Raw genomic sequence first — 20,124 nt, 5'->3', positions numbered from 1 at the left:
CCGCCGGCTCCGAAGCTCAGGCCTGACCCGCCCCGCGGACCGAGCCCCCGCACCGGCTCGCGAGGCCGCGCCCAGCCGGGGAGGCGACCACCCGCCAGGGCGCCCTGGAGATGGGGCGGCACCGGCTGCGCCACCGGCTGCGCCCCCCGCCGCGACCCTCCCCGCACCCGGGGTCACACCTGCCGCCCCCGGGCCGCCCGGCGCAGCGCCGTGGAGCGGACGCTCCGTCAGGGGAAGGACGGGAACCGCTGTCCGCAACCGCCGCGCCGCGCCCAGAGCCCGGGTGTGCGCCCCGCCCCCTCCCGTCGCCGTGGTTACCACCCCAGCGCTGCTCGGCGCCACGCCCCCTTCTCGCGAGAGCCCGGAGCCTACAACGTCCGGAGCGTCCTCCCTCCCCAGCCTTCACCCCACTTCCGGGCGCCGCCTGACTTCCGGCTCCTGCGGCGCCGCCGCCCGGCCCGGCCCGGCCCCTGGGGGAACGGAGGTGAGTCCCTCCGCCCGCCCCGCCCGCCCTCCCCGCCTCCCCGGGCCGCGAGGTGGCCCCGATGTGGCCGCGCCGCCCCGGGCGTGCTCAGCGCGGCCCCCGTGGTGTCTCCGCAGGACGAGCTGGTCGCGCGCCGGGCGTCGCCGGGCATGGCCGCTGCCGGGAAGGGCGCCCCGCGGGCCCCGCCGCCGCGCCTGCTGCTGCCCCTGCTGCTGCCGCTGCTGCTGCTGCTGCCGGCGGCGTCCCGCGCGGGCGCCTCGGAGGAGGAGGAGGAGGAGGTCCCGGCCGAGTGGGTGCTGCTGCACGTGGTGCAGGGGCAGGTGGGCGCGGGCAACTACAGCTACTTGCGGCTCAACCACGAGGGCCGCATCGTGCTGGCCATGCGCAGCCTCCGCGGCGACGCCGACCTGTACGTGTCGGACCGCACCCTGCACCCCAGCTTCGACGACTACGAGCTGCAGGCCGTCACCTGCGGCCGCGACGTGGTGGCCGTCCCCGCGCACTTCCAGCGGCCCGTGGGCATCGGCGTGTACGGGCACCCGTCGCACCGGGACAGCGAGTTCGAGATGAAGGTGTATTTCGACCGCACGGTCCAGCGGCACCCGTTCGGGGACCCCGCGTACTCGGACGGCGCGGAGGCGGGGCACACGCACGCCTACGAGCCGGAGGGCGCGTCGCGGGAGGAGGAGTCGCTGCTCTGGACCATCCTCCTGGGCGTCCTGAAGCTGCTCCTGGAGATCCTGTTCTGACGGCGCGGGGCCCCGTCGCGTCGTCTGTGACCGTGACGGCCGGGAACTCCGTCCCAAATAAAGCCATACAGCGTGTTACCTCGGCGACCCCACACGCAGGAGAAGCCGCAAGCCCGGTGCTTGCTTTCCTTAAAGCTCAGAATTCCTGTAAGAGTCGTGTGCGCAGCAAATGCCTCCGCTCCCCGCACCAGCCGTCAGGTGGCGGCGCAGGAAGGCGCGGGGGCAGGTGCACGTAGAAGAAACCGCAGCAGCAGCCCCGTCAGAGCAGAGTAAGAGCGCGACGGCGTGATGTCACTCGTGAGTCTCAAGTTCAGTGTGCGCCAGTCCGCACCCTTGGCAGGAGGGACTGCGGTCCACACCCGCCCGGGAGGGAGGGCCCGCCTGCCCAGCAGGTGTTCCTGGCTTTTTAAAAATGTTTTTATTGATTTCAGAGAGGAAAGAAGAGGGAGAGACAGAAACATCAATGATGAGGGAATCATTGATCGGCTGTCTCCTGCACATTGGACCGAGCCCGCAACCCAGGCATGTGCCCCTGACCAGTCTCGAACCTGGGACCCTTCCGTCCGCAGGCCGGCGCTCCATCCGCTGAGCCACACCAGCTAGGGCAGGTGTTCCTGGCGGTAAGGACATTCTCACCCAGCTGCTCCCCATCCCAGCTCTCCGCCTGCCTACTGTGAGTCTCCCATTACTAAATCATGTCGTGGTCCCCGTGGTAGGCCAGAAACAATGAAGATTAGGAAAACTGCCTAAAAATAATCGCAGCTTCCAGGCTAATGGAGGAATAATTGTTTCAAATGAAATTGCCTAAGACTTCCCTCTGAATTTCCAAAGAAGCCACGATACTAAGAGAGAAACCACCTTTTGGAAGATGAACTGTTTCTCTACCTGAAACTGGTTCCCAGGGTACGAGCAGCTTTTAACAGAAATGAGTCAACTTGCAGATTCTAAGCACAGAGTTCATTTCAAAAATCTTTTATTGGCATAAAAATGAGAACTGGAAATAAGTTGGCACCAAATAATTCACTTAAATGCATATTACAGTATTGGGGTCAAGAAACTATTTTATCCCTCTTTGCTGTTTTTCCCCCTTCTGCCCACTTTCCTGGGTGTTGGGGGAGCTCGCTGACAACAGTCACAAATCCAGCGACCTAGGAGAAAAATTGTTAGTTACTAGAGAATGAAATGTAATTTTTTTAGGACTGAATTGTAAACCCATTGAGCTCTCCTTCCTTGCTATCACTAATGCTGCTCCTCTGGGTTTGTGGGAGGAAGGGCACTACTGCGCACCTTAATTTAAGGAGAAAAGTGTGAACTCGGAAGATAATCGGTGTCATCGATGCCAAGTGACAGGTGGGGCGTGGGCAGAGCAGTGCTGTGGACCTTTCTGAAACCCAGCACCACGGGCTCAGGAAGTTCAGCCATTGGTACCCTAACATACCCTGTTACGTCTCGCCCATTTCAGCCCTTTCGCTGCTGCTCACTGGCAGCTGTGTCTCAGCAGCCTTGTCCTGGTGGGCGAGGCGGACACAGCTTTAAAGGGACCGAGTGTCTGACAGCACGGGGATCAGCTGCCCTCAGTGCTTGTCTGAATGACTGCAGGACTTCAGGTAGTTACCTAATTGCTTGTTTCTTAGTGATTCCCAGGAAGCGCAGTTCTGGCCTTCTTTCTTACAGCGTCACACACATGTCAACTATGCAAGTGAGGTCTGACATTGCACAATTACGTGTGCAATGTTTCAGTCCAGATACTGTGATATATCCTTCAATTTTGTGTTCCTTCTAAAGTTACCTGGGTTGTTATGCTGCCTCAATTGATAGAAATCTGGACCAATATGTCCAAAGGCATAGGAATCATTTTGTTAACTGTGTCCAAGACATATGAAAATAAAATCAAGGCTTTGAAAAAAAAGGGGTGCTGTCGTTTTAGCTATTTTAGTAGAAAAACAGTGGCTCATTCTACGTACTGAGCTCGACACCAAACCTGGACTAGTCACCCTGACACCACAGTGTCCTTGGCTGGGAGGGCCAGGCACGGACGGCAGGTGGATTGGGGGGGGGGGGGGGGTCACAGCACAGGCCCACATGTCACTGGTGTGTGTGCCGCCTTGCAGGTCAGGGCTGGGAGAATCCCCTCACAGGGGCCGGCCTTTCGTTTGTGATCGTTACCTGATGGGATAGCACCGAGGCCCACACAGAACGTGTGGTAGCCTCTGTCACACACATCACAGAACATCATTTCCTCTTCATGGTGGGGCTGTCCACACACAATGCAAGTTTTACATTCCATGCACTGCCATGGGTAGGTCTTAATCATAGAAACAAGCTCCATGGTCATATCCAGGCAAGAAGGATGGCCTAAACCAAAACCAAGATTAGTAGGATTCACCAAGCACAGGGAATGTTTACCTTAAAATGGCTAATAAATTGCTAGTTGCTTTGTGAGTTCTCAAGAATGGCTACTACGATGGTTAAGATCATCAAAGAGAAATGAAAATGCAGAGTTGGAAGAAAATGCATGGACTTAGCCTACGCCTTACAAATGACCCTTTAATACTTGATAACTCTCTGGGGCAAGTCTAGCTGACAACTAACACACAGGTGGTTAAAACGGCAAGCAGACAGGTGGTACTTACCGCTGTTCTCACACTGGGAGCAGTGTATAAGAGGTTCAGCCTTCCCTTTCTTGTTGGACTCCTTACCCTTCAGACAAATTCCACATAGAGCATTGGGAATGGCCTTTGGCTGGAAGGGTAGAAGAGGGCTATGAATTCATGCCGGAAGAGCCTGCTGTGGGTTCAAAAGGAATTTCACTATTGCCTCAACTTTACTTTGGTGGCTCACTACTGAGGACCTTTTCGAAAGACGTAACTTGACCAAAGCCTCAGATTTCACCTTAAATTGTCAGCGGGGATCCCGCGTCAGGACTCCTGGGCCTCCTGCGCCCTGTACAGCGAACCAGAGGGAAGACTACAGCCACACCAGGGCACCATTTACCGAGGAGACCCAAGTTCCCGTGGCCCTTCCCACTCAGCCAGGCTCACTGAGGAGACTCAGTGTGAGCAGCGTATGCACAGGTTTTGTTTAAACACATCTGCCAAAGTTGTAAAACTGCATCTATGAAATCTAAGTTATAAAACCAAGGTTTTAACGTTTTTTATTGAAAGACGGCTCATGCAGACTGTCATGTGCACAAATGTTTGTGGAAAACCAAGTTGTGAAATTATTTCCTTTGTACATCTAATAAATAATAAAAGAGCCCATATTTAGGGGCAAAGCATTCAGTATCTATAATAATAAAATGGTAATATGCTAATTAGACCGGACGTCTTCCGGACGAAGCCGGGGCCAGAGGGAAGCCAGCTGGGTCCCAGGTGCCTACAGGCAGCCCAAGGGAAGCCGGTGACAGCAGCTGGGGGAAGGAAGGCCTACTCTTGCATGAATTTTCGTGCATCGGGTCTCTAGTAAGATATAAAACAAAGTTTTCAGACAAGAAAATAATGATCACTTAACAGAAATACACAGACACCCTTATATTTTGAGCACCATTCACTTCTCATATTAAAAGCATGCTCAATCCAATGGAGGCATTTGGGCTTCATAAGAATCGGTGGCCCCTGGGCATCAGAGCAGGGCAGGGGCACCGCACCCAACACCACCAGGTGGGAGGCGCTGAGCACAGCCTGGCGGGAACGAGGCTCACTCACGCTCTATGGGCAGGGAAGCAACGGGAGAAATGGAAGAGGCAATATGGCCAAGGGCCACTGGGGCACATCCATGTGTGTACATGGGGAGAAGAGTCATTTTAAATAGAATTACATTTGTTTTAGTCCAGCCTAGCCAGATGCGTCTTGCTTTTCCCTGACTGAACCACAGAGAAGCCAACAGAACTCTGACTTTGCATTTAGAAGTCCATCTTTGGCACGGCTCACTGCCACTTTCAAACCTGTTCGCCTATGCAATTTGTTCTTAATTTACATTATTTAAGCATTTTTACTTTTCAAATTGTCTTTCTTTGCAAAAGATGACAGAGGCATTCAAAAATAATTTTTGTCTTATTTATTTTAAAAAGTCAACCTTATACATAAATATAATAAAAACAGTAACTCTAAACAATCACAAATAGCTCTACAAAATAATAAATACGGAAGTAAAACATACATATAAAACGACCGTTACCTAACCTACACCTGTGCATCTTCATACCCTGCTCCCCAGCGAGGGTCCTGCCACAGGCTCACACCTCAGCCTGGAGTGTGGTGCCCTGTGGTCACAGCTACATTCTCAGCATCAGGCTCACAGGCTCCCTGCCTCTGTGAAAACAGCCAGGAAGCGCCCCCCAGGACCAAGTGCAAGTTCCGTATGGTCAGACCTGTCACTGCCATAATGTACAGCGGAAGCGACCCCTCCATCTACCCAGATAAGAACCACCTGTTGGCTCCGTTACCGGCACTGCACGTGAAAGTCACGCTTCTCTAACACCCGCAGTTGAGGTCAGACACGCACTTGCCGTGCCGATGGCGACGCGTCCAGGAAGGAGCCGCACGACACGGAATTCTATAAGGAGAGCGCCTCACAGGAGACCCTTACAGACGTCGAAAGGCTAGTCGTTCACATTCTAGATCAAGTCCCACAATGACTGAAATACACATGAGGCACCTATGATAAAAGGGACGCCAAGGAAATCCTAGGTTTAACTTCTAAGCTTAACATCATGTATGTTAAACCACTTACAATTCTCCTTATCCGGCAGTCTTCATCTTGAGAACAGAGAGACGAGGGGAGGGGGAGGGGGAGGGGGAGGGGGAGGGAAAGGGGGGAGGAGACGGGGAGGGGCACATGAGAGGGCGCTTCCAGCATTTCTGAGATGCTGCCGGGCTCAGCACAGAGAAGCCAGTGTCTACGCCAGGACTTGGCCTGCGACAGCAGTCGCTAGCGGGGAGGCGTCTCAGGGATTGGGGATTCAGGGGAGCAGGATGGGGAGTGGGCAGAGCCCCCCAAAGAGCAATGAACAGAACACCCCTGGCATGTCTGACGATAAGTCGGTTCCACTGTAACTACCGCAACCTCAGCTTCACTACTGACAAGAAAACTAATACTCATCCCAATAGTTCTCAGCATGCCAGCTAAAGGCTCACAACACACCTGTTTTCCTGCTTAAAACGTAACCGAAGGTGAGTGAGACTTTCACGGTAGCACTAAAACAGCTTAATTCTGTACTTGTGACGTGGGCCTGAGTCCTAGCAAGAACACTTTCATCTCAGGTTAACGTGACTAAACAACACTGTCCTACGCGTTAAGGGCAAGCAAGACATCAGGCGCATTTAAACATTTACATCCGTGACCTCCGGCTTGAAGCATCCTAATATTTAGGCACATCTTGGCTTATTAATACTTTCATAGAGGTTAACTTTCCACAAACGTGTTCACATCAGGGTACTGGCTCTAAACACCGGCTGTCCCAGACTGTGAAACGCTGACGCAGTTCCGTCCGGGAGGCGCAGTGCGTGTTCCGCAGCCAGGCTCCCGCCAGTCCGGACCGAGGCGATCTGTGCCCTCCACAGTCAGTCACCACAGCACGCGTCTCCATTCCAGCTCCACCCACGTCCCCCCCGCCCCCTGGCCATGATTCCCGTGTCACTGACAGTCTCCACCCCGGCCAGTCCGCTCGTGGCCATTCCCCGCAGACCACAGCCCACGTGTGGCACCCGCACGCTAACTTCCCAAACTTAATCTTTGGAGTTCATTTGCTTTCAGTGATTTAAGTGTTAACTTAAACCTTTAGTTTAAAAAATGATATAAGCTACACATGTGAATACAAGTATAAAAATCACGCAGCCACTGCCTGTCAACAGCCTGGAAGCCAGCCCTGCTGGGTGACGCTGCATTGTCTGCCCAAGGCTGGAAACACGAGGGTGTCAGTTGATTACATAAAGGCATTTTCTAACCTAGTGTGGAATACACTGCTGAGCGCTGCTCCCCTCAGGGGAAGGCCGCGTGCGGGGGCGGGGGGGTGTCTGGCCGCCGCTGGGGCTCCTGGGACCTGCTCTTCTCCCTCCAGTCCCAGCTCTGACTCAGGACAGCGCTACAATTCTACTCGGCAAAACCTCACCACCCACTCCTAACGGCCCTTTCAAACACCTTCCTAACCACAGTAACAGGCATTCCAGACACATTCCAGACCCAAACACTGTATGTTCACTTCGCCACCCAAAACATGAACCTGTGCAGCCTCCCCCGTGGGTGGTTTCCTGAATCCCCCTACAAGCCGCCTAACCCTCCGAAGGGGAAGGGGACATCGGGCGGAAATGACACCATAGTGTCACCGACAGCCTGCTGCCCGACTCAGAGCAGCCAGACCAAACACAGAACAGGCGCACCAAGCCGCTGCCCCCGGAAACACTGTTCCACACGCTCTTGCCCAGCGATGCTAACACCACGACTGCAGTCGGTCTTACTACCTCCCTCAGAGCCAGCGGAGCCTGACGAGTGGCTGAAACCACCCCAGGTCACAGCGGGCCCTCGACGGAGGCCTGCGCGGTGCCTCCTCCTACATACCAGGGTTCGCACGGTGTCCGACAGCTACGGCCTTTACTCCGAGGAAACAAAGTGTCAAGTCCTGCCTAGAAAATAATTTTTTAAAAGCCCATACTTGCCTGCTTATTATTTAAAAGCAAAAAAAAAAAAAAAAGGTTCTCTTAGAAGCTGTACACATACAGAAAACAGAAGCTAAACCACAGCCAAAGTGACAGGAAGCCACCAGGAGACAGAGCCGACAGGAGGAGCGGACAGCACAGGCCAGAGGGGCGAGCGCGGCAGCAGCGGCTCCACCACGCGGAGGTTCAAAGGCAAACATTTCAGGGAGAGGCTGGTCGGGAAGGAGGCTGGTCAGGGGCTTTTCTCTTCTACCTTGTACCCGGGGGCGGACTTGGGCAGCACCGAGCGCTTGGCAGCGTCCTTCCTCGGTGTGGCCGCTTTGTCCTTGGGCCGCGGTCTCCCCGGGAGAGGCTCCTCCTGGCTGTCGGGAAGGCCTTCGCCCTCGGACACGTTGCCGGAGGAGCTGTCCTGCGGGCAAAGGCACATTCCTTGGCATTCACACAGGTTTGAGGGAATCGTGAAAACCACAGAACACATTCCAACCATCGTTCATGTTCCATCGACTTACAAACGAAGAGATCATTCTAAATATAAGAAACGTCACCTGGTGGAGACTCAACGAGCCAAGGCAGGAGTCACGCACCTGTCGCATCAGCCCGTCTCCCCAGGGACAGTCGCCTCCGCGGCCATCGAAGCCCAGGCCGCGCGCCGCACCACGGGAGCTTGCTCGCTCCATGCAACAGTATCGCTTAAAAAGAAACTTCTAGACATGCACGGGCATTCTGAGGGACGGGTCACTGAGGAGCTCGCCCCGCACACACGTGTCTCCTGGTAGGCGCGTGGGGCCACGTCACCGACATAGTTTTGATGCTCAAAGTTTAGGAGTTCAGTATCTGGTCACTTAATTCACTTCTTACCTTAATACTTCCTGCTTAAAGCGGCAACGTTATGTTCATATAAACTACGAAAACTGGAAATTAAAATATCGTGCCTGCACACGCAGACACCCAATCACTCACAACACATGGGCCCTGGTTTTACAAAACAACTGGATTACACTGTGTGCCTTAGTCTCTTCAAGCATTATGTGCATTTTGTCACAATTAAGTGTTCTCTGGACTGTGTTTCCATCTTGTAAGTGTAACACATTCCCCCACTGTGAACATGAGATTCACCTCTAGTTTCCACAGTAAAAAATACTATTAACACGCCAATGGACATCTGTTTTCTAATTAAATTTTGTCAGCATCTGACTGGGTCCTTTGGGTACATTTTTAGTGTATTTGCAATGGATCGCATGCTGCGGAACTTGTCCATCTTGGCATAAGCTGTCGCGGTGCCCTCCGGAATGTTGGGTTACTTACACCCCCGCTAGCAGCGTGGTCGAGTCAGCGAGGCGTGCCCTCGCCAGCCGGCGCGACAGGAGGAGGGCAGTCACGGCACTAACTGGGCGGCCTCCTCCTTGTAAACGCGGCCGGTCACTAACGTGTTTCAGCCGCCACTGCCCGCCCAACGGCAGCACCTGTCAGGTTCGGGGGCCGCGGAGAAGCAGTGAGGAGTAAATCAGAACCTGTCCTGCACTCCACAGCGCACACTGGGGGCCAATGCATTTCGCTGGGAAAAGCCTCATCCAGGAAAACCCACCAGCATAACGGAACCTCAGCATTTCCCTAAAGGAGCCTGACATCACCACTCAGGCAACAGGACACCGGGAAGGAGCGCCCCACGCCAGATGGCGCAGTGCCGGCTGTCACCAGGTGCGGCACCCCTGCCTGCGCCGCCGTGGCAACCACCAGGGCAACATGAGGCTTACAGAGGCCATGCAGCTCGTCTACACGCAACTGCCGTTTTCAGACTGAGGACGGCGACACCAGTGGGACTTCACGCTCCAGGCAAGCAGCCAGCACCGTGCAAGGGAAGGAGACGCCTCCCCAGGACAGAGGTTCTCACCGAAGTGCCCTTGTTCCTCCTCTTCTCGTCACCGCGCCCGTCCTCGGCATCGTCCGAGTCGCCGTCGCTGTCGAGCGCGGGCAGCTCCGGATCCAGCGGCGGCTCGTACAGAGCCGTGTTCAGTGGCAAGTAGCGCAGCTCATCCGGCGAGTACCTGGAGGCAGAGATGTTCAGGTCCCTTCAGTTAACAGGACGGCTCATCTTCGAGCTGTGAAGAGCCTCCACCCTCTCAACGAACCCCAATACTTGTGAGAAACGATGCGAGGCAGTGAGTGAGACGTCCCTTTGAGGACCCGGGAGTGACAATAAATAAAAGGCATGACCATGCGTCCACCAGACCGCGCGTAAGACATGCACTGATTCTTAACCGCCAAACGCCTCCTCTCCTCAGCCCCAAACAAAACAAAACGGAACGCAAATGTCGCAGACAAGGTGAAGCTGCAGCAGCACAGACCCGACAAGGACCCCTCCCGGGCTCCATCCCCAGGGGCGGCGCGCGGGAGGCAGTTGATGGGTGTTTCTCTCTCTCTCTCCCTCTCTGAAATCAATGAAATAAGATAAAAAGAAAATTGTTCAGCAGCAAGTTATAGAAAGCAATTTGTGAAGCATGTGCTCTAGGAAAGGGAATCTCCATGTCACCTGCATGGGGTGGGACGGCAGCCAGCTGACCGCACACCCGGTGGGCGCTCCCTGTAACCTTCGCTCCCCGTGACCAGTCGCCGCACCAGCCGCCCCCTCAACTAAGACATCACACCCAAAGCACAAGGCTTAGTACCCAGAAACTTTTAAAGATCTCGCTGACCCGTGATTTAAATGTGACTTGCAAACAGTATTGTCCTGTCGTCTATGTAGACACTACTCTCTAGGGCACCTTCTCTGTCCTAAGGACAGAGGCTGAGGGTCTGACACACGACCCTGTCAGTGCTGGTCCTGGTTTCACTTAGGCCGGGAGGGAGATAGGGTGGAGAGGAGCCAGGCTAGGCCAGGGCAGGGGTGTGGCTACAGCCCAGGGCGTGCCCGCCCTGCATGCCCTGTGCAGGCAAAGCCCTGGCTTCTCCAACTTTATCTGCACGTGGCCCGGAGGCTGCTGTGAGAGGAGCCCCAGGTCTGAGCTGTGCCCGCGCCTGCCTTCCCCGCATGTCCTCGTGACTCCAGTGCTGCGGGGTACGCACTCGCTCCAGGGAGCCTGCCCACAGAACGGGAAATGGGCAAGTAGGGGGCCGCCAGGCTTCGCCAGCAGATGCTCAGCTGAAAGCAAATCCTGGCTGAAGGGAGTTCCCACCACAGACCCAGGAGGCAGGGCACAGACACAGACCTCGGACAACGCAGGGAGGTGGGAGCCAAACCCTGAGGAGGCCCTCCAGAGTCCGAGGTGCCCAGCATTCAATGCAGGGATGGTCAAGAAGCACTGCCCACCTTTTGTAATATTCCTGGAACTGTCCGGGGATGAGGGCCACCGGGTAGGAGCTGACCTTGGTCCGCTCTGTTGGTAACACCTTGTACTTCCCTTGAGGCACCTGGATGACCTGGGGGACGGGAAGAGCAACACAAAACTGAGCCCAGGCTCGGACCAAGGCGCTAGGGGAAGGCCCTCGCTGGACACCCCCAGAAGCCAAACCGGAAGAGAGTGAGGAGCTCCGCCCAGGGGCACAGTGGAGCCTCCTGCTCTACGGGGGCTCGGTCCCTCTCCCGCGGCCGCTCCAGGGAAAGGCACACCCACCCACTTCACAGCCCTGTGGCCCGGCAGCTCCCAGCCTCTGCAGCTCAACGTCCTGGTCTGTGAAATGGAAGGAAAACCACATCCAACCTCACAGGCAGGGAAGGTCAGCGAACTGACAGGGAAATCTGACCACCACCCTCAGAGCACACAGGAAGCATCAGTCCCTTCAGCAGAATGCACTCCACAAAGCAAAGACACTGCACATGGGCACACACACATGCACATGCGCACGCACAAGCACACACACACTTTCAAACAACCATATACGCACACGCATGCACATGCATACAGACACATGCATGCATGTGCACACACAAGCATGCATGCTCCACATAAATGTGTGCGCACACGTGCACAGTCACACCCGTAAGTGCATGTGCACACACAAGCATGCATGCTCCACATAAACATGTGTGCACGCATGCAGTCACACCCATAAGTGCATGTGTGCACATGTGCATGCATGCACACACATGTATGTGTGTATACACACGTGCATACCTGCACTGACATGTACATGTGCACACAAACACACACACACACACGTAACCTTAGCATCATCGGGCCATCCTTAACAATGACAGCCTAAGTTCTGGGAGAAAAGGACCGGCCGCTGGCACAGAATGTGACAGGGATAAGCAGGGTGAGGCTCGGCAGCAGCGCAGGAAGCGAGGTGCAGGGCTGCGAGAGGCGGTGCCTACGTGTGTCTGTAAGTCGAAGTAGGCCCTCCTCTCCTCCATGCGCTCCCGGTTCAGGCTGCTGTTGAACTCCGCGGCTTTCTTGGCGGCTTTCTTGATATACTCGGGCACTTTGCTGGCTTCCACTTTCTGCGTATTCTGCTGCTGCATTTGCTGAGATAAAAGGATGGCCGGTGGCAGTCACACATAACTCCACAAAGTGTCGTCTCCCAACCCCAGTAAGCGATGCCAGCCACCTGGACACTCACCGAGTACTCTTTGTAGTGGTCCGTGATGCGCTGGCGTTCTTTCTCTTGCAGAATAACTGAATACTCAGCATGTTTTGCTGGATATTCTTTAATCATTAAATCAATCACTTCATCACTGCGTAATGCAGTTAAACCTATTTTAGACCAAAAACAGGTTAAGAAACCCAATTAAAGTTAAATGAGCAAAACCACTTTTTACAATGTGCTTCTCATTCAAACTACTCTGCACGTACAACGCTTCCATCAATCAAGCAAAATATTTCAATACTTTGAGAATAAAAATAAATTCATAATATAAAGTCAAACAATTAAAGAGAAATAAATTACCAACATTGCAAAGGCAAAAAAATCAATTTCTCTGCCAAATGCTTCTTTTGTAGAAGAATTTTCAATATATTACAGTTCTTAGTCTTAAAGCACTGGCACACAACACAAGTCAGACGGGCAATTTCCAAATCTCACAATATCGGATGACAACAACTGCTGAGATAAATTCCTCGGCTGTATGAAAAGTAGCCATGCTGCATTAACATATTTGTAAAAGGGAAATTACAAGTAAAGCATGGAGGTAACTATTCGGAACTAAAAATGGAACAAAATGTGCCTTTTAAGAGAGATGGATCAATACTTCTAAAAAGTACCAAACAAATACTGCACATAAAACACACACTCTTTAACACTGATGTGACTGTTATTAGAAAATGGTACTGTCACGAAATACACCGTTCTCCTTCTTATTTTAACAGTAATCAAAAATAAAGTAAATAACTTGGCATTAGAATAATTCCATGTATTTTACTGATGCCGCAGGGTGTTTTAGGAAAAGGATAAGCACGGCTCTCGCAGCTCAGGGAGCGCCGGTTACCTAGGGTGCACTGCGTCTCTGTGATGACGTTTAGCTCTCGCAGGTAGAGTTTCTCCTTATGAGACAAATCTCGTCGCTCTAAATCTCCAGAAAAAAATAAAGACAAAAAACTATTACAAGGAGTTGTTTGCATGTGTAACATTATGCATTTGTAACATTTTTTAAAGCTAAAAACACTTTTTAAAAGTATTAAAAAGTTAAAATATTCCAAGACTTTAAAAAGTACTTCATATTATATATTCCAAGTGTTATACACAGAATCAATCTTTAAGTTCAAGAAATAAAATTTAAAATGAAACTCAAAATAGAATAACTCAAAGCAAGCAGGTACACCGCCAATCCCGTTAAAACAGCTGAAGGATACAGCCCTTCTCGAATTCGGACCCTGTGCATGTACGTAGCTGCCTCCTCCCCTCGGGCTGCGAAGCAATGGGCACGAACCAAAGCCCTTGGCTCGTGTCGCTATACAATTATTTTTCTAAAAGTTTCTCCAAGAAACTTATCGCCCTCATTTTGCTTTTCAATCAGTTTAGAAGGCAAAGGAACAAACTGATACACAGAGAGGTGCTGGGAGGCCAGAGTGAACGGAGATCGGCCAGCAGAGGAACATAAGCACATAGATAATCCACACTCAGCCCAACAAAAACATCACTATCAGTTACAGTCAGATCAACCTGTTACAGGAACTGAGACTCGGTACCTGGGTACTTCCGTTTGAAGGAGGTCACCCCCAGGTACTCGCTGACCTGCTCCTGAAGCATGCAGTACTCCCCCGTCTCATCGGGCGGCCATTTGTACTCGATCAAGTTTTCTGCTGGGTAGTAGCTAAAGCTAGACACAGATACACATTATGCCTTACATGTGGCTTCTATGCAATGTTATTTTTAAGGTTATTTTTTTTTTAGCCTGGCCGGTGTGGCTCAATGGTTGAGCACTGACTTATGAACCAGGAGGTGATGGTTCCATTGATTCCTGGTCAGGGCACATGCCGGGTTGCAGGCTGGGTCCCCAGTAGGGGGTGTGCAGGAGGCAGCCGGTCAATGATTCTCTCTCATCATTGATGTTTCTATCTCTCTCCCTCTCCCATTCCCTCTAAAATCAATAAAAATATATTTAAAACAAAAAAGAAACATCCACCGACTGACTGCCTCCTGCACGCCCCCCACTGGAAAGAGCCCTAAATCCCGGGCACGTGCACAGGTGACGCCCAACCCACTGAACCCCACCAGCCAGGACCGAAAAACTATGTTAATTATGTAATTCTCAGTCCTCCAGAACACTGCAATACAAAGACATTCCCAGGACTTCATATGTTGTCACAGGAAACCATGCAGCAGGTGGAGGGAAAGAAACCACCACCTGGAACGCCAAAACAAAGGGCGATGGGAACGCTGCCCTCTGCGCACCACAAAGAGCCCAGCCTCGGAGCGTTAAGGCCAAGGCGGGTGGAGGCACCAGTTCCGAGTTCTCTCTCGTGAGCTTGACATCCGTAGCTGCTATTTCGTCCACTCAAGATGTGAAGTGAGTCTCAAGAAGCCGAGAAAGCAGGATGTAAAAACCTATTTCTCAATAAACTGAACTATAACCCATAATTATTTGTTCTCACTGACGCCACAAATCCAGAGGCAAAGACCGGACCTCATCTGCTGGGGCAGTGCCCTGCGGATCAGCCCCCATCCTCAACGGCAGACGACAGCTTCCTGGGCCCAGGCCGACCCAACCTCTGAATCTCCTCAGCGGGTATCAGAGGCAGGAAGGTGACACGACGTTAGGCATCAATCCAGTAAACAGTAATGAACAAAAAGAACATTTTCTCCAAGATGGTGCTGGGACACTGGACCCTGACCTCATATTACATACAAAAATTACTTCAAAAAATGGATCAACAACCTAAATATAAGAACTAAAACCAGAAAACTCTTAGACGTAAACATAGGGGGTAAATGTTCACCATCACAGATTTAGCAATAGGTTCTAGATATGATACTAAAAGCACAAGCAAAAAAAAAAAAGATAACGAGGAATTTGACAAAATTTAAAAACTTGTGCATGAAAGGACATAATCGACAGAATGAAAAGACAGCCCACAAAATGAGAGAAAATATTTGCAAATCGTGTACCTGATAAGGGATTAATATCCAGAAGATATAAAAAACTGCAACTCAACAACAAAAAAACAAGCAATCCAATTTAAAAATGGGCAAAGAACTTGAACAAACATTTCTCCAAAGAAGATATACAAGAGGGAATAAGCACATGAAATGATGCTCCACATCATTAGTCATTATGGAAGTTCAAATCAAATCGCAGTGACATACCACTCCATGGCTTTAAAACAGCTACCCAAAAAAAACACCAGAAAATAACTGTGGACCCTGAGAAAGACACCTGCGAAGAAGGGCTTCCGGTGACTCCACTGGGCTTAAATTAAAAAACATAAAACAAATTTAAAAAGAGCCTCGCAAACATTTCTGCACAGGGGCCTCTCCTGCAAAGCCCACATCAGGAGGAGCCTGCAGGGGTGCCTGCCTGCTCCTGCGCCTGGGCCAGCCCTTAGGAAGGTTCCCTGGATCCCATTTCAACCAACAGGATGGAGGCTTTCCCTGGACCCCATTTCAACCAATAGGACGGAGGCTTTCCCTGCCCATTTCAACCAATAGGACGGAGGCTTTCCTGAGGATTCCGTGGGACAGCCACATCCATACCCTTCTTCGCGAACCAATCAGAGCATCTCTTATCTGCCCAATCAGGACAGTGACTTTCAGCCTAATCAATCTGTAAGGATTTGGAGCCCTCATTTACAGGAGGACAGACCAACCAGGGACTAGGGGTGGGAATTCTGTCTCCATAAGCCAGCTTCCCTCGGCCTCAAGCTGCCACCTACCACTGAGAACTGTTTCCCCCACTGAGTGGTTTCCTGGAGGGGAGCCTGGTCCCAGGGCGGCTGTTTGCACTGAATGAAGTTTCCTTCGCTGCACCCCAAATTGAGAATTCCTATTGGCATTGAATTGGCCCCAGTTATGTTCGGCTGACATAAACTGATAAGGATAGGAAATTGGAAACTTTGTACACTCTGGGTAGGAATATAAAATGGTGCATCTCCTGTGGAAAACATAAAATTACCACAAACTCTAACTAGGACTAGAAAACAGGACTCTGAACAGGTACGTATAGACCAATGTTCACAGCAACATGATTTCAACCAAAAGGTGGGAAGAGCCCACCGTCCATCAGTGGAAGAATGGATAAGCGAACACGGTACCTCCATACAACGCAGCATCGTTCAGCCGTAAAGAGAAGTCTGATCCATGCTACTACATGGATGTGCTTTGAAGACACAGCCAGACACAAAATGAACATAGTATAATTCCACTTCCACCAGGTGCCTCAAATACGCATTCATCATGACACAGTGCTGGCTGCCAGGGGCTGGGGAGCAGGGAAACGAGAACTTCTAGTGCTTGATGGTCGTGCAGTCTCTGCTTTTGGTAGTGAGAACGTTTTGGAAATGGGTGGTGGTGATGGCTAGACGACACTATGAATGGAATTAATGCCACTGAACTATATACTTTAAAATAGTTTAAATGGTGAATTTTATGTGCATTTTACCAAATTAAAAAGAAATTGCACTGAGAACAAAAGCCACTTTGGTGTCACACTGTGAAACATGACAAACATACTCTACAATTTTTGAGGACGGCCTTTTCCGGGGCTGGGGGCGGAGGAGGGAGCGCGAAGCAGAGAAGGGACACACCACAGCGCAACGGCAAGCCGTGAGGGACAGTACCTGAGGTCCTGGCTGGAGGCCTCGCAGCTCCGGGAGCTGTCTCCGGAGCCCGTCCGCCTCCTTTTGCATGGCTGGGTCCCGTCATTTGAATTATCTTCATTGTCATCCTAAACATGGTAAAGATTAAACAGTCAGAGAACAAACAATACGGAAGAAAGGTACTTCCCAGACTGGTTACAAGACTCAGAGACTTTCGAAGGACAACTGGTTATACAAATGTTAACTTTCTATTATAATTAACAAGAGGCCTAGAATGTGGCATGGGCAAGACCTGGAAAAAGCTAAAAAACTGATCTTCAATACAGTTTAAAAAAACCTCTCAATTTACCTATAAATCTAAATCTACTTTTGCTTTCTTACCAACTGAGGTTACAACCAAGGTTAAAATGCCTTCTAGTTTAATGAAAATTAACATGAAATTGATATGATACTCAAAATTCAAGCAAGCCTCCTATCCCAGCTAAAAGTAAAGTATATGGATCATTTAGTGTTTAATTCAAATTACAGCTGGTTTACAGGACTTTTTTTTTTTTAAATATATTTTATTGATTTTTTACAGAGAGGAAGGGAGAGAGATAGAGAGTTAGAAACATCGATGAGAGAGAAACATCGGTCAGCTGCCTCCTGCACACTTCCCACTGGGGATGTGCCCGCAACCCAGGTACATGCCCTTGACCGGAATCGAACCTGGGGCCCTTCAGTCCGCAGGCCGGGGCTCTATCCACTGAGCCAAACCGGTTCCGGCCACAGGACTATCTTAATTGGCTGTTTTAGGAACTTATATCTCAGAGGACACACAAGGACTAGAAAGAGGTTACCAACCCTGTTAATTTTCTTCTTATGTTGCAAAAATTTAGCAAAAACATCTATATATATAAAAGGCTACCCAGAACCAGAGGGGAGGGAGCCCAATTCCTCGTGGGGCCGCACATTCCACCTTCGGCTGTGGGTTATGTTGAGAAAGGGCAAAAAGCAATATTAAAATATTTCTTCTAATTAATTTCCTTTCAATGTGCATGAATCCGTGCAAGGGGCCACCAGCTAGCTACCTGAGTCATCACTCTACATGGCAACTCCCTCCCCACAGGAAAAAAGAGGCTTAAACCAATGTAGGTGACGTCACCCATTACGTGACGACAATATCAAGGCTGTAAGTCGGACCATTACATTAAGAAAATGAATGTGGTATCAAATGTCAGGGAATGTATTTACAAACACATTAGCTAAAGCTTAATGAACAGAAGGCTTAACAGAGATTTCTTTAAAAAGCCTGGGTAGTGCGGCTCCCTGGGACTGGTGCTATTCTGTGAAATCCACATTACAAGGCGAGGAAGCCTGCAGAAGCGGCAGCTGCTGGGAGCGGGCTGGACGCGGAGGGGTCCAGGGGAGCCCTCGGAGCCCCCCCTCCCCCCCAGTGCAGACCTGAGCCGGGGCTCCGTGGGGCTTGGCTAACGAGAGGGCGGAACTAGCACCTGCACAGGCGCGTTCAGGGCGTTTTTCTGGCGAATAACCCAGCGCCCATGGAAAGTGAGTCAATATGATGGTGATGACAGTGTCTCCAACGGCTCCAGCCGCCAGGAATTCGCCCCGTTCTCCCTCCGGCTCCTACAGTGAACTTCCCATGAAGGAGCCCGTGCGCCCGCGGACACCCGGCGGCGGGCCGTCTGCCCCGGACCCCGAACACGCCGGCAACCGCGTCCGAGCGGAAGCGTCGCACTCAGTCATCGGCCCCGGACGCGTTCGGAGGCCGCTGGTTCCTATCGCACCGACGCCCGGGGTTTTAATGGTTTTTGCGTCAATTTGTTGACATTTTCGTTGGCTGAGCAATGGGGCCCGCGGGAGACACCGGAAGTGAGAACGCGAGGTCCTCGGGGCGGCGGGACCCCTTTCCTCCGCCGACACTGGACTCGCGATCCGAACCCCCGGCGGGGGCTGCACCCGGGGACGCCGGGGCCGCCAGCTCCGACCCGGGAGCCCGCGTGTCCGGGACCCGCCCGGCCGCCGCCGCGGGCCGCCTCCCGCTCCCCGACCTCCGCTCCGGGCGGGGCCCGGGCTCGCGTCACTTCCTCCCTCCCCGCGGGTTCAAACCGCGGGCCGGCGCCCGCACCTGCGAGCCGCACCCCCAGGAGGGGGCCCCCCAAGGAGAGGCCCCGGGACGCGCGGGGGGACTCGCCCGGGGTCCAGGGCCGCCCAGCCCCGGGGGCACCGGCACGCAGGACCGTCCCGCGGTCCGTCCGCCCGCCCGCCCGCCCGCCGCGGCCTCCGGAAACGACCCCCCACCGCCCGGGCGCGCGAACCCCCGAGAGGGCGGCGGGGGTCCGCCCGCGGGTCGCTGGGCCGCGGCGGGTGGCGAGGGGTCCCGGGCCCCTCGGTCGCCCCCGCCCGTCCCTCGCCTCCCGAGGCCCGGCCCCCCGCCGCCTCCTCACCTTCGGGGACTGCGCTCCAGGCGTGGCCGGGTCGCTGTCGCACGGCCGCGGGGACAGGGCCGCCCCGGGCCCCGCCGCCGCCATCAGCCCCAGCGCCCCGCGCCGCCGCCTCCTCCGCCGCCGCCGCCTCGGCCCAGCCGCCGCCGCCGCCACCACCGCCGCGCGGGCCGCCCGCCGCCCCGGCCCCGCCCCCTCCGCCCGCCCGCCGCCCGGGGGCCGGCCCCTCCCGCCGCGCGCCCCGCGGGCCAGCGCCGCCGCCACCGCCATGGCCGCCGCCAGCGCCGCGCGCCCGGCTCCGCGCCCGCCCAGCCCCCGCCGCCGGCTCCCGCCGGTTCCCGCGCCCGCTCCCGCCGACTCCCGCTCCCCGCGCCGCCGCCCGACGCTCCCTCCGCCGCTGGGCCCGCCGCCCCGCAGCCCGAGCTCCTGCAGCCCGAGCTCCGGCGCCGCGCACACCCCGCCGCTCCCCGCGCTGCGCCGCCCCACCTCCCGCCGCGCCCCCGGCCCGGCTCCGCCCCCGCCCGCGCCCCCGGCCCGGCCCCGCACACGTCAGCCCGGGGTCCCCTCCCCTCGCTCCCCTCCCCTGGCCCGTCCCCACCGCCGCCC

The 20,124-nt window shown here is 53.7% G+C and overlaps 3 protein-coding genes across 13 annotated transcripts in view; 1 reads left to right on the top strand and 2 right to left on the bottom strand.

Moving 5' to 3' along the window:
* Nucleotides 1–375, bottom strand: part of WDR27 (WD repeat domain 27) — a 49,311-nt gene extending 48,936 nt beyond the window's left edge. For 3 of the 5 annotated variants that reach the window (XR_004968983.1, XM_036318181.1, XM_036318182.1), the window contains exon 1: nt 180–374. The gene's annotated coding sequence lies outside the window, so the exon portion shown is untranslated. Of the gene's footprint in view, nt 1–179 lie in introns of all 5 variants that reach the window. The other 2 variants (XM_036318185.1, XM_036318183.1) reach the window with 2 other exon arrangements.
* Nucleotides 376–410: 35 nt separating this feature from the next.
* On the top strand, nt 411–3,142 carry CUNH6orf120 (chromosome unknown C6orf120 homolog). 3 transcript variants are annotated; one of them, XM_036318190.1, is made up of 2 exons: nt 411–484; nt 601–3,142. In XM_036318190.1, the coding sequence occupies exon 2, from the start codon at nt 634–636 to the stop codon at nt 1,231–1,233; it is 600 nt and encodes a 199-aa protein (XP_036174083.1). In that variant the 5' UTR covers nt 411–484; nt 601–633; the 3' UTR covers nt 1,234–3,142. The 3 variants fall into 3 exon arrangements, 1 of the variants encoding a protein (XP_036174083.1); XR_004968986.1 differs by lacking the exon at nt 411–484 and having other exon boundaries at nt 499–1,502; nt 1,665–1,721; XR_004968985.1 differs by lacking the exon at nt 411–484 and having other exon boundaries at nt 499–1,530; nt 1,665–1,721.
* On the bottom strand, nt 2,190–19,692 carry PHF10 (PHD finger protein 10). Of its 5 annotated transcripts, none has more exons than XM_036318187.1 (12): nt 19,522–19,692; nt 17,096–17,202; nt 14,009–14,139; nt 13,309–13,386; nt 12,444–12,577; nt 12,199–12,348; nt 11,194–11,303; nt 9,778–9,931; nt 8,140–8,295; nt 3,867–3,975; nt 3,400–3,588; nt 2,190–2,381 (listed from the first exon to the last, which is right to left on the bottom strand). In XM_036318187.1, the coding sequence occupies exons 1-12, from the start codon at nt 19,603–19,605 to the stop codon at nt 2,296–2,298; spliced, it is 1,488 nt and encodes a 495-aa protein (XP_036174080.1). In that variant the 5' UTR covers nt 19,606–19,692; the 3' UTR covers nt 2,190–2,295. The 5 variants fall into 5 exon arrangements, 4 of the variants coding, with proteins under 4 accessions (XP_036174080.1, XP_036174079.1, XP_036174081.1 ...); XM_036318186.1 differs by having other exon boundaries at nt 13,309–13,392; nt 19,522–19,681; XM_036318188.1 differs by lacking the exon at nt 19,522–19,692 and adding an exon at nt 16,571–16,843 and having other exon boundaries at nt 13,309–13,392.
* Between the last annotated feature and the right edge of the window lie 432 nt (nt 19,693–20,124).

This window comes from Myotis myotis, unplaced genomic scaffold (assembly GCF_014108235.1).
Source record: "Myotis myotis isolate mMyoMyo1 unplaced genomic scaffold, mMyoMyo1.p scaffold_m19_p_7, whole genome shotgun sequence".
NCBI lineage: Eukaryota > Metazoa > Chordata > Mammalia > Chiroptera > Vespertilionidae > Myotis > Myotis myotis.
The sequence above is the reverse complement of the archived record's forward strand: the minus strand, read 5'-3'. Positions and strand labels throughout refer to the sequence as shown.

Coding starts and splice junctions, on each gene's coding strand:
- CUNH6orf120 (XM_036318190.1), top strand. CDS start 634: ATGGCCGCTGCCGGGAAGGGCGCCCCGCGGGCCCCGCCGCCGCGCCTG.
- PHF10 (XM_036318186.1), bottom strand. CDS start 19,605: ATGGCGGCGGCGGGGCCCGGGGCGGCCCTGTCCCCGCGGCCGTGCGAC. Junction 8,296..9,777: donor GGAGGAACAAGGGCACTTCG/GTGAGAACCTCT, acceptor CTTTGCCCGCAG/GACAGCTCCTCCGGCAACGT. Junction 3,976..8,139: donor AGTCCGCCCCCGGGTACAAG/GTAGAAGAGAAA, acceptor CTACCCTTCCAG/CCAAAGGCCATTCCCAATGC.